At 36.1% G+C, this 12,559-nt stretch overlaps 1 protein-coding gene across 8 annotated transcripts in view; it reads right to left on the bottom strand.

The window, feature by feature from the left end:
• LOC113064115 (voltage-dependent N-type calcium channel subunit alpha-1B) overlaps window positions 1-12,189 on the bottom strand; it is a 56,647-nt gene extending 44,458 nt beyond the window's left edge. For all 8 annotated transcript variants that reach the window (XM_026234684.1, XM_026234683.1, XM_026234685.1 and 5 more), the window contains exons 1-9: window positions 12,098-12,189; window positions 11,823-11,975; window positions 10,757-10,941; window positions 3,260-3,363; window positions 2,919-3,034; window positions 2,482-2,571; window positions 2,247-2,336; window positions 1,735-1,953; window positions 577-689 (exon numbers count right to left, since the gene is read on the bottom strand). In XM_026234684.1, coding sequence (XP_026090469.1) covers window positions 577-689; window positions 1,735-1,953; window positions 2,247-2,336; window positions 2,482-2,571; window positions 2,919-3,034; window positions 3,260-3,363; window positions 10,757-10,941; window positions 11,823-11,949 — 1,044 coding nt within the window. In that variant the 5' untranslated portion in view covers window positions 11,950-11,975; window positions 12,098-12,189. The remainder of the gene's footprint in view (window positions 1-576; window positions 690-1,734; window positions 1,954-2,246; window positions 2,337-2,481; window positions 2,572-2,918; window positions 3,035-3,259; window positions 3,364-10,756; window positions 10,942-11,822; window positions 11,976-12,097) is intronic.
• Between the last annotated feature and the right edge of the window lie 370 nt (window positions 12,190-12,559).

The following is a 12,559-nucleotide window of genomic DNA, read 5'->3' as shown; positions in this document are numbered from 1 at the left end:
ATGTATTAAAATATTAACCAGAAATAAAATATATACCGTATTTTTCGGACTACAAGTCGCATCTGAGTATAAGTCGCATCAGTCCAAAAATATGTCATGATGAGGAAAAAAACATATATAAGTCGCACTGGACTTTAAGTCACATTTATTTAGAACCAAGAGAAAACATTACCGTCTACAGCCACGAGAGGGCACTCTATGCTTTCAGTGTAGACTACAGGAGCACTGAGCAGCATAGAGCGCCCTCTGGCGGCTGGAGACGGTAATGTTTTATCTTAGTTCATGTCAAATTAATTTTGATAAATAAGTTGCACCTGACTATAAGTCGCAGGACCAGCCAAACTATGAAAAAAAAGTGTGACTTATAGTCCGGAAAATACGGTATCTTAAAAGGTAACTAGAATACACATAAAATATATAAAGAAAATCACAGTTGGAGTGAATGTGAGTAAGCTGGCTACAACTCATGAACGGCCTTGTGGTGATTCAGTGTAGACATAAGTATCACAGTGGCTGATAATGACTGACTGGATGCAACCGCACAGGTCCGTCTGAATCATGAGTGCTGTGACTCACCCCAAAGTCAAAACAGTTGAACGAGGAGTGAAAGTAGTTTCTGGGCCCCAGGCCATACATCTTCAGAGTCATCTCTGTCAGAAACAGACCCAGGAATACAAACTCTGCCAGGTCTAACAGCCCACAGAAATGAAAGGAGAGATTAGGTTATCTGTCAACACCCAAGCTTTTCCCACACAAACCTTCAAAACTAATGCTCTTACAAGGCAGAGCTGGACAACACAGCTAAAAAAAAAATATATCAATATTTTTCAGCCTTTTGTCATCTTCAGTATAAGCTTTTATTATTAAATAAATTATATATAGGTTCAAAATTTAAAGTAATATTTATTGAAATGCATTTACATCTAAATATTTATTTACATCATATGATTTTAAATTAATAAAAAAAACGAATATGTTCAGAGGATCTATTATTATACCAATGAATATTAATACAAATGTAATCTTATTTGATTATGGTTTAAATATTTAATTAAATCTTCAATTTATTACAATTCAAAAATACACAATAATGAACATCAATGTTTACCGGCATATATTTAAACTTTTACAATACTTTTAAAGCATTTTAATACATGCAGTGTTGCTGCTATTGATTTAAACTATTTACTTATAAATTAATTAAATTAAATATTATATAAAAAATAAATAAGCTAAAGTACTGAAATCACTCAAAGTAAATCTAAAATAACAATAAAATAAATAAATATAATATATCTAAAAAGAATATAAAAATGACAAAACACTTAATAAAATGTATAAATAAACTAAAATTAAAATGAAGCAAAATCTTAAAAATAAAAGCAAATTTAAAAAAAAGGAAATGAATAACACTAAATATACAAAAATGTCACATACTGTACTACGTTTTGAGTGATGCTGCAAACACATCACAGTGAATCAGTTTTGAATTTATTCACTGAAACTGACAGTTTCAACTACTTTAAACTACACACAGAAATTAATTAAACTGACCAAGTAGTTTTATGTTTGAGAAACTGAAATGAGACACTATTAAACGTCTATCTCAAATCTTTCATGTTTGCAAGTAATGCTGCATGAAAAACTGACATGCTAAAAAGCCAAACTAAATACCCCCAAAATTCTAACATTTTTACACAGTATATGAATAAATGTTGTATTTGCTTTGCTTACACAGGGCCCTGGTGAGCCACTCTGGCTGGTCGTAATGAACCATGGCCACACACATTGTGTTCAATCCCACCAAACACAAAACGATCCAGTAGAAACTTTGCGCCTTCACCATCCGCCGAATGAAAAAGCGTATCCTCTTTTCTTTTCGCCGAAAATACGAGGAGCTATCGTTCTTAGAGCTCTTCAGGCTAGCTCGGGCAAAAGGCGATCCAGGTGGTGCTAGAAAAATGAAAAATACATTCAAAACACAAGGGAAGATATCCAAACTGTGATCACACAGCTACTACTGTAACTTCATCTTTAATCTAACAATGCATAATACAGACAAGAATATGAACGGTATTTTATACAGCTCAGTGGTGATGCATTTTTTATTCATCAAAGAGTTAGTCTAAGACACATAAGTGTTTAGGATTATCAGCCTTTTACATTTCAAATAGAAGGAAGTATCTTCTCAAGCTTAACTGCTTTTAAGTCACCTGATAACCTGAAGGTCAAAGGTCAATGCTTACCAACAGAGGAGATGTCTGTGAAACGTTCCTCTCCCTCTTCGGCACTGATGAGGTCATTCCTACCCTTCCTGCTCTTCGTTCTTTTCAGGACTGAAAACAAAATATGTGCACACACACACACACACACACACACACACACACACACAAAATCATGATCACATATAAGGGCCTGGTTTATCATAGGATACTATGGTAAACCAGCCTCAGGGACATAGCCCTCTAAACCTCTTTTCACCTGAGTTGTTCTGTTTCTTCCTGTACCACGCACCATCCAGAGGGGATTTCTCCTCAGCTTTCTGATCCTCTTCCGCCAACAGCACCTCCTCTGAAAAGAATAAGTATCAGCAAGAGTGTCAGTAAAACCTTTATGCAGTATTTTGTAAATATGTAAGGCTTGTTCATGTACAAGTCTAATGCAACAACATCGACAAAAATAAAAAAAGTACACTTTTTTGGCACAAAATTTATTCACAATCCATGTTGCACCATTCTCTGCAAAAATAAAAGGAAATGCTGAGAATTATCATATGGTTTGAAGATTCCAGATTTTCTTAATCCTGTCTGTTATAAAGTAAATCCCAGGAAATGTAGGTATAACAGTCGAAAACTAGTCAGAATCAGAAGTATATCAAAAGAATTCAAAAATATGAATACAGTGGAGTGTAGACATACCTGCTTTGCATATCCATTCCAGGTAGCCAGTGAGCTCTCTCTCAATCTGCTGCTGTCTGCGAAGCTTCAAGAATTCCTGCCTCTTCTCCACTCGCTCTCTTTCTTTGGCAAACTCCCTGAGAGCAAAGACAATAATGCACTTTTTACATTATGAAACAATTATTTTAAGTAGCATACTGTAAGGAAACGAAAGAAAAGATTATATTAAATAAACCACAATAATATTACTGTGAAATGCCAGGCATTTCTAGAATACAAAAGTTCAGTAATATTTGTTACAAAACTAGATTTTAACAATAAACAAAAGAGAATAGAGAGAAAAAGAACAAATGCATACATACCCTGATAAGACTCCCAGGACGAGGTTAAGCATAAAGAAGGAGCCAATGATGATGAGAGGGATGAAGTACAGCCAGTTCCAGGTGTTCCCCGAGGCATCATTGGCCTGTGTGTAAACATATACAGTGAGTATTGTAAAGGAGTATTTTAGAGTTCCACAATCAATACTATCCAACAAACAATAGCTGATTCAATCAAAACTCAAAATTCTGCATTATTTTACTTTTCCTTCTTTAACAAAATGCAATAGGAAACATGTTCATTAGGGGTGTAACATTATGTGTATTCGTACCGGACCGTTTCGGTACAGGGCTTTCGGTACGGTGCATGGGTGTACCGAATGACTGAATGCAATATTTTGTATGCGGAATGTAGGTTCATTGTCGTGTTTCCAAACGAACACATAAAGTGGCTGAAGTCTCCGCGTTCAGCGCAAATCCCGTCCTGCAGCTGATTCTAAGGCCGGCGACACATTGGATGCGTGGCGCAAGCGTCTAAGCAGTGTGTTGTGTCCGTTTTTAATTTGGCTCACATGTTAATAGGTTAGAGCTTGCAGACTGCCTGCGTGAGACGCTTATTCAAATCTTCTAAAGCCATATGACAATTTGAGATCTTAACTTCAACTTTGGTGTGCTCATTGGCGAAGTAGCTTGATTAAGCAAGTGTGTGTGTCCTCCACAAAATAATTCTACTAAAAACTTGCATCATCATCCATCAGGTATAGAAGTCAGCTATTGGAAGGACAAAGAAACCTGATTTTACATTAAAGAAAAGAATGACCAGATGTCTTTTGTTAGGATACATACTCTTTCTCCTTCACCATCAGATTCTCTCAGTATTGCTGCATGCTGGTGTTTTGAGACCTACACTCAGTCATTTCACTCCTCATTAAGCAACAGTGAGGTAAAAGCTCCCATGAGGGGAGGATGGGAACCTTGTGTGAAACAGTCTCTTAGTTAATGCTCAGTACCCAGATGAGCCCGCCTATACTCACTTGTACTCGAGAAGGAACTACTCAGAGAACTACATTTCTCAGGAATGTCAAAGCATTTCATCAATGCAGAGTTACAAGACAGAATATAAGTGGCTTAGTATCTATAAACAGAATAAACAGGAGAGACATTATGAACAAGAACAAACCAGAATATTTATTTATCATATGCTATGCAATCAAATATTGAGGTACATAACAGTATTTCAACAACTGCATTGTTTTATTTATATACTATACTATCCAGAAGGAGAGAGGAAAAAGAATATTCTAGTTAGGTATTCTAGTTTTCTGTTTCAAACAATGGGAACAGGTATTTACCAGCAGCCCATGCGGTAAAACTAAAGCATCTGCCTTTGACAGATGTCTCGTCTGGTTAAAGTGCGGTTCTGCAGAGAAATCAGGCAGAGCAAACCCTAGGGGTTATGAAACGACTGTGAAAGAGACAACACTGGATTCGAAAGTTTATGTAAACTCCAGCCAAGGCAGTTTTGAAAATAGAAGTCAATCATTTCTGCTAGATGAAGCATATCTGAGATAGGCCAATAACAACATATGCTCATAGTCCAGAGCTACTTAACAAACAGCAGCAGGGAGGAAAAGCAGCCAAGCAGGTAGACTTACTGAAAAAGCAAAAAAAAAAAAAAAAAAAACACAAATCACAAATCACACAAATCATATTCCCCATAATCTGTTTTAATGTGACATTGTACTTTATCTTTTTTAATCTACTCCATCCTTAAATGCTTTTATAACACCTCCTTAAAACACAGCACACAGACATACATCTTCTACTCAGACTTTCAACATTTATTATCATAAAGCTATATTCACTGAATAAAGTGTTAGATCAACTGATTTCAGACTAAGATGAACATTTAGTCCTTAGAAGGACAAACTATATTATAAGCTAAGCTATTCTGATATCATGATGACAATATATATTTTTCTTTCGCTTCCTCTCATTTCAAGATCATTCCCAGCTGTGGCATGCATTCAGAATTTAAGAATGAATTGCATCATTTATTTGATTTAGCATCTAATTCATTAAATGAATAATGTGGTGTACTTTACTGAAACTACACAGCATTGCACAGCACTCTTTAAAAGGCTGAAAGTTGTTCTGACTGCACTGTGGGTCCGGATGTATGCTTAGATATGTTTTTCTCCATCATTTGATCATTGTTCAATGTTTATTGCAGCTGCACCTTTTTTGGGCACACAAGTATGTTATTATTTAACTGCACTGGACTCCTGGTTCAACTGGACTGCAGATCGAAAAAGACATGCATTTTCATCTAGGGCTGTTCGATTATTGCAAAAATGATAATCATGATTATTTTGATCAATACTGTAATCATGATTACCTAACATGATTATGAGTGAGTCACATGACCAAAACTTTATATGAGTGATTTAATAGCGATATATATCGAAAATACATATTCTGTAAATAAGGTTGCTATGACATCTACATTTTTGAAACATTTAGAGATTTAGAGAAATATCACAATTCTGAATACCAGAATACTAGGGTAACTAATAATAGCAAAAATAACAACAATAACAAAAAAAGTCCAGTCAGTAACAAAAAAAATAACTTATGTCCCATTTTGCAGAAGTCATGTTTCATGATTTTACTGATGTGCATGAACAATTGAGTTTTTATAGAGGAGCAAAAGGGCACCACTAAAACAGGTGCGGAATGAGATGCAATAATCGTTTTATCTAGCATTTTTATAACCATTGGAGGCCAAAATTGAAATCAGAACTGCATTTCGATTAATTGCACAGCTTTATTTCCATCTGTGAATATTTTTCACTGGCACTGTAATAAGTTATATCCAAAAAGGGGAAGGGAGAAAGAAGGAAAAAAAATAGAGTCAATGTTGCATGCATTCAGATATGGCTGTACTCTATCCTGCTCACAATGGGCTATTTTTAAAGATGTTTAATGAGCTCAGGCATGGGTCTGACAGCCCAGGACGGCCGGCTGACAGGGTCAAGGTGCACAGAGGCCTGGTGACTCAACCCGCAGTAACAAGACCAAAAACACTGATTACACCGACACATACACACACACACACACTGCCTACTAGAATAGCATGACAGCTGCTGACTGTCTGACTATACATTTTAGTGTAACATAATAATTAACTGATGGTCACACAGGGGTACAGAACACATAATATCTCATCTTGGGCAGCAAGCATGTTTTTATATGTGACCTTGGACCACAAAACCAGTCTTAAGTCACTGGGGTATATTTGTATCAATAGTCAAAAAAACATTGTATGTGTCAAAATTATTGATTTTTCTTTTATGCCAAAAATTATTAGGATATTAAGTTAATATCATGTTCCATGAAGTTATTTTGTAAATTTCTTACCGTAAATATATTAAAACTTTTTACTAATTTTGATTAGTAATTTGCATTGCTACAAACTTAATTTTGACAAATTTAAAGGCAATTTTCTCAATATTAAAATTTTTCAATAATTTTCAATAAATCAATAATTTTATTCTTAGCAACAACAGCAACATTCATCAAACAGGTAGTGTTGCTCCATCAGAGGGGATCTGACCAGAATCCCCAAACAAGCATGACACAGCAGTGGTAATTAAGCAGAAAGCGATTAATCTCTTGCACAGCGAGAGAGTAATAAAACTAACAGGCATGAAATGAGGACTGCTATGTCATTAGCAGAGTACTCCGCCCTAGCCAACTTTTGTGGGCCAGAGCTCATTTTGGGTGGGGATAGTGTACCAGTGGAGCGCCTTAGGTTGAGAAACTTACACTAACCTCTGGCCCTCTGCCTGTCTATCATTTATTGAGCTACAATGTGATGCTCAACAGAGAAAATATTTTTCAATTTACCGTAAACACAACCGGTTGTGTTTAGGTGGGATTTGAATCATAGAATGTGGATCTATATCAGAGTATCACAGATTTTCTGCATTGGATGAACATATGGGATATGAAAGAAAAAAAAAATATGCATATAATATATTACAGACAATCCCATTATTCCATTGTGCAATTCCATCCCAGCACCATAAAGATATCAATCCAATGAGTCACTATCCAGCTACTCTGAGACTGCAATCTACAAAATAGAATGCTGTTATTTTTCTTATTTCATGATGTGATACATCCTGGATTCCAAGTATAAATAACATCTCAAATAGCAGCATATCACACAATGTCTTCCATAGCATTTGGCCTTAAAAATATATTCAGAAAACCAGTTTCTATGACTTACTAACAGAAAGGCTGATTATAGACTTTGACGTTTTTCTCTAAATTAACTTAATTACAGTGGCAAATTTTATATATAAAATGTCATTTATGTCTGTACTAAATGTAAAAACAAAAGCATGATACAAGAGGTTTTCTATTCATCTTAAAGATGGAAGAAAACTTTAAACTTGCTTCTGGCTCGCCGTTGAGAAATGTCACTCATACAGGTTACTTCTTTACAAGAAATCGCCCCCCCTTTAAAATAATAACTTGTTTTTGCTTTGCAACATGAAATGAAGATGCACACAGTTTTGTTTTATCCAGCTGTATTTATTTAGGCTGTACATTTAAGTAAAGCAAAAGGTGGTTAAACCAACTCATTGATTCTGTTTTTTTTTTTTTTTTTTTTTTTAATTAAAATGTTATAAGTTGTACTGATTAATATTCCAGGCTAAAACAAAAACTGGCCCATTTTCATTTCAGACTGCAAAGTAACAAAATGTGATTATTTTAAAGTCTCTTCAATACCCACTGTATATATTGATTTACTCTCTATTTGTCACCAATTATAGGTCTTTGCTTGTCAATGCAGTGGGATTAAAAAGTGCACTGAGCTTCTTTTATAAACGAGTCAGTGTCTGAGAAATAGGATTGAAGCCCCTGGGCTAAAAGGAAGGGTTTAACTGCAAGCTCCAGTAGTTACAAATTGGCAATACAATTATGAAGTTGGCTATGGTCTCCCAGAGACAGGTTTTTACAGTATTCTGGGAACAAAAGTTGTTTTGAAAGGCCCTGTAGGATGCCAGAAGGGCCACCGATGCAGTTCGAGAGGTTATGAGGCCCTTAAGTCAATTCTAATAAGATACTCACACATTTTAGCTTTGCTAAATTTGCCTTGTGAAAAAGGTTTTTTGTACCTTGGTAGAGAAACTGCTCTTTAACATTAATTCAGCTGGTCTGCTTCATAAAATTATCAAACTGTCCGACACAGATGAGGTTTTGTCCAAATTGCAAGATTTGTCACAGTCTTGGTACAATAAATGCACAATTGACAGTTTTTCTTTGACATTTAAAAAACATTTACAAAATGTTATTTTTATTTTAAATAAAATTGCTGACAGATATTTGTGAATATCATGGTAGCATCAGTAAGAATCTGTTGTGAATTACAAACTATTTAGTGATAATTAGCCATGTATGCCATCATTTTGTGTATAAAACAAATGTGTTCATCATTACAATAACTGTATCGTTTACATGTGAATTAAAAATGTTCTTTGCAAGGAAAATATAACATTTAAAGAAAAAATAAAAAACTTTTTTATAAGTTTAGGAAAATGATAATATTTAAAGTAATAATACTGAACATAATTCAATGTAATAATTTAACATTTAGAAGAGTAGAAATAATATTTAGAAATATTTAAAAACTATAAATGCAAATTAAAACATAATTAACTTCTATTTAGTATAATTACATAAATGTATATAAAGCATATATTTGTAATTTATTTTAATTTTTTTGTAAATATAGCAAGCAGAAATCATCCTTACAGTTGAGCCCCACAATTAAGATTATATTTCAATGAAAAACGTTGAGGATGATTAAAAAACAATTATTTAACCTAATATTTGTGTAATATTTGAGAGGTTCCATCATGGTTAGGATGCTAGAATGAAGTAGACCGCAATGTGGCTCGCTGGGTTTTGGAACAGAGCTCATGTGTTAAAAAGTGGGTGGCTGGGTGAAAGTGAGAGAGGGTATCAGCATAACCAGCAGTCCTCCACACATGACAGAAACAGGTTGGCAGCGTACAGTTTGAGTTCAGCTTAGCATAATTTGTGTCTCAGTCTGTGGCGGGAGGGGGAGCGGTGTGGGAACAGGGTGGCATATGCTCCCCCACACCATGTTCTGGCAGCTTGATGCTCTGTACACATTTGTAAACTGTGAGGAGAAGGGGATCAGGTGAAACTACAGCAGTCTGTCCTTTCTGTCACTCAGCAGGGTTTATACTACACTCCCTGGAAGCGTTACGTATACTGTCCATGCCAGTGTTTATTCTGAACGTCATGTCTCTATAATGACTGCCTGACCTGTGATAAAAACACATGACCACAGTAGGGTTTTCCATAGCTGCGGAATTCCTGCATACAGTATCATAAAAGTACCTATCTTCAACTAAACTAAGCAAACTTCTTTCCACTTTACCACTTTGTATTCACATCGCCACGCACACACACACAGATTCTAGCACCTCTACAGAAAGTCTCCTGAGCTCAACACTCAGACAAGCAGAACGCACGCAGACTGTCAGATGTTCTAAAACACAACACGACATTTTTAGAAAAACAAAGAAAATCCACTGAGATTGCACAAACAATATCCCGCATCCATATTCAAGACTATGAATGCCTAACAATGCTTTATAACATTCTTTCTTCTGGGAAGTATATACAGTACTTTTATTAGTGTATCGAAAATATAGCTAACATTTATCTTATATGTCATGTGATCGTGATTGCTGCCAAGTTCCAAAATGACATGCAAATCTGTGAAAGTTTTGATGAAGTGAAAAAACTGCCATCTGAAAGTTACCTCTGGCAATCAGTTGGATTGCGTGGGCTAACAGGTCCTTTACCTGCAATCTGCTAGCAATCACATAATGTAATTGCTAATTCTGCAGCCAGTGAACTTGTTTGGTCAATATTTTAATAGCCTGGTTCAATGTTTGCTATAAGCTGGCTGCAGCGTGCAATTAGAGTTCTTCTAAAACCCTCCACCTCCCCCAGCACCACCTGTCTAGATCTGCTATCTGCTAGATTTATGAATGGCTACTCATATGTCATTTACAAATATGCTGCTGTGAGATATCTATTGGCAGTAGCAAGTCCATACTTGCTCTAGAGCAGTCTGTGTAGCAGATCTAGTCCTCCAAGACCAAATACATACACATTGTAACACCCATTAAGATTTCAAGATGTAGCTTTGAATACAAACGGAGCCTAGAGAAGTCAATGGCTTATAGGGCAGTAAAGTAACAGGTTCAGTAACAGGTTCACTTCAAAAAAACAAGTTGGTTAAATTTTTTTTTGTTATTTGGCATATAAACTGTTTTGTGGAAAAGAGCTGATCTGATGTTCAGCATTGCATCTCATTTTATGTTTGGTATAGAGAAGAAAGAGAATGATGAAGGTTTGTAATGACGTGGTGGTCATCATTGCCATTCCTTGCACAAACATTTTGGAGGAATTTTACTAGCAACTCACATGGTATAATACATCGGTCCATCCTTCCATGGTGATGCACTGGAAGACTGTGAGGATGGCAAAGAGGATGTTATCGAAATTTGTGATGCCGAAGTTGGGACCTGTCCAATGACCGCATACTGTTCCATTGGGACATAATCTTGCGGGAGGTTCGGTTCCACATGGGTTCTCACTAACTTTTTCTCCTGCACACACAAGCAAACAGAAAATAAATATTTATAGGCGTTTACCTAGTACGTTACAATAATAATCATTACACATCTGGAGGGTAAATTAGCCCACACCCCCTCACCAAACTGTTCAAACACAAACACACACACACACACACACACACACAGTCTTTTTCTCTCTAAGGTATATCAGCCGCCGATGTTGCTGATTGAGGGGTGAAGCAAGCAGCAGCTGAGCACATGTTAGCAACTCAGTTTCTTATTGGAAAACTCATTACCAACACAAGCTAATTACATGCACTATGTTGAACTGAAATAGCACACACATATAAAATTAACAACCTGTCAAGATCCCTCACACCACGGACACAGTGGGAATCAAAAGCGACATGGTGATTTATTATATAGATATCTGGGATATGATACTAGTGTTAATACAGCTAAAAAATATATAGTGTAGAATACTTTCTACAAATAGAAATATTTAAAAACTATAAATGCAAATAGCATAATTAACTTATATTTAGTATAATTACATAAATGTATTTGCATAAACACAAGAAAGAGCCTGAGATGAACTCTGATCCAAACAGAGCTCTGCAAAAAACTTCCAGAGTTGTCTCTATTTAACATACTCTCTCTCTCTCTCTCTCTCTCTATAAATAACAGGTTTTGTCAGGCTAAAGGCTTTATGTGTTCACATTTAGTTTTTATCTTATGATACCAGTGTAGGTTTCTTTCGGCTAGTGTTGTTATTATCTTTAGTATGAACTGATAAGGACTCTCTGTGTTACAAAGGGCTGTTTGAGACTGTGTGCTTTGAAATATCTCTGACTGTAAGATTTATTTCCTTGGTGCTCTCAAAGAAGCTTTGTGTTTGCAAAACAGGAACTAACCTTTATCCTCTTTAAAGCAGGTGAAGTGGAATTTGCCCATGTAGAACTCGACACCGATGATGGCAAACATAACAATGGCAAAGAAGAGCAGCAGTCCAATCTGAAGAAGGGGGACCATGGCCTTCATAATGGACTTTAATACTACTTGAAGACCTAAAGAGAGAAACAGATTTGGTTACATTAATCACATAGCCATTAATGTCTACAATTTCTAATGTCTGAAAGTCTGATAAGGCATTTTTAAATGGAAGTGTACTGTACAGCCAGACACTTACTTGGGATTCCAGACACCAGTTTGAGGGGTCTCAGCACTCTGACGGCCCGTAATGTCCTTAAATCAAACTGGGAACCCAATGTGGTTAAAATCCTGTCACAAACACACAAACATGCTAAAGTCAATAGAAAGCAGGGACCACCAAAGACATGATTAGTCCAGATTAGTGGCCTAGCAATACAGGTTGTTTAATTCTTAAATTATTCCATTTGGCCTGCTCCAATCTTGTATATTTAGTTGCATCTTTGATAGAAATAGGGCCCTATCTTGCACCCAGCTCAATTGACTTTGTACACCGACGCATGTGTCATTCCTATTTTGCACCCGCGCAAAGCGCGCTTTTCCCTCCACAGAAGCACGTCGCTAAACTAGTGAATGAACTTGCGCTCCCTGGGCGGTTCAGCGCAAAAAAGGAGGCGTGTTCTGGCGCAAACGATCCCTGGTGCTATTTTGCTGTTCCATT

The sequence above is a fragment of the Carassius auratus genome, chromosome 46 (genome assembly GCF_003368295.1).
Source record: "Carassius auratus strain Wakin chromosome 46, ASM336829v1, whole genome shotgun sequence".
In the NCBI taxonomy this organism is placed as follows: Eukaryota; Metazoa; Chordata; class Actinopteri; order Cypriniformes; family Cyprinidae; genus Carassius; species Carassius auratus.
This window is presented reverse-complemented; position numbering and strand designations above follow the sequence as displayed.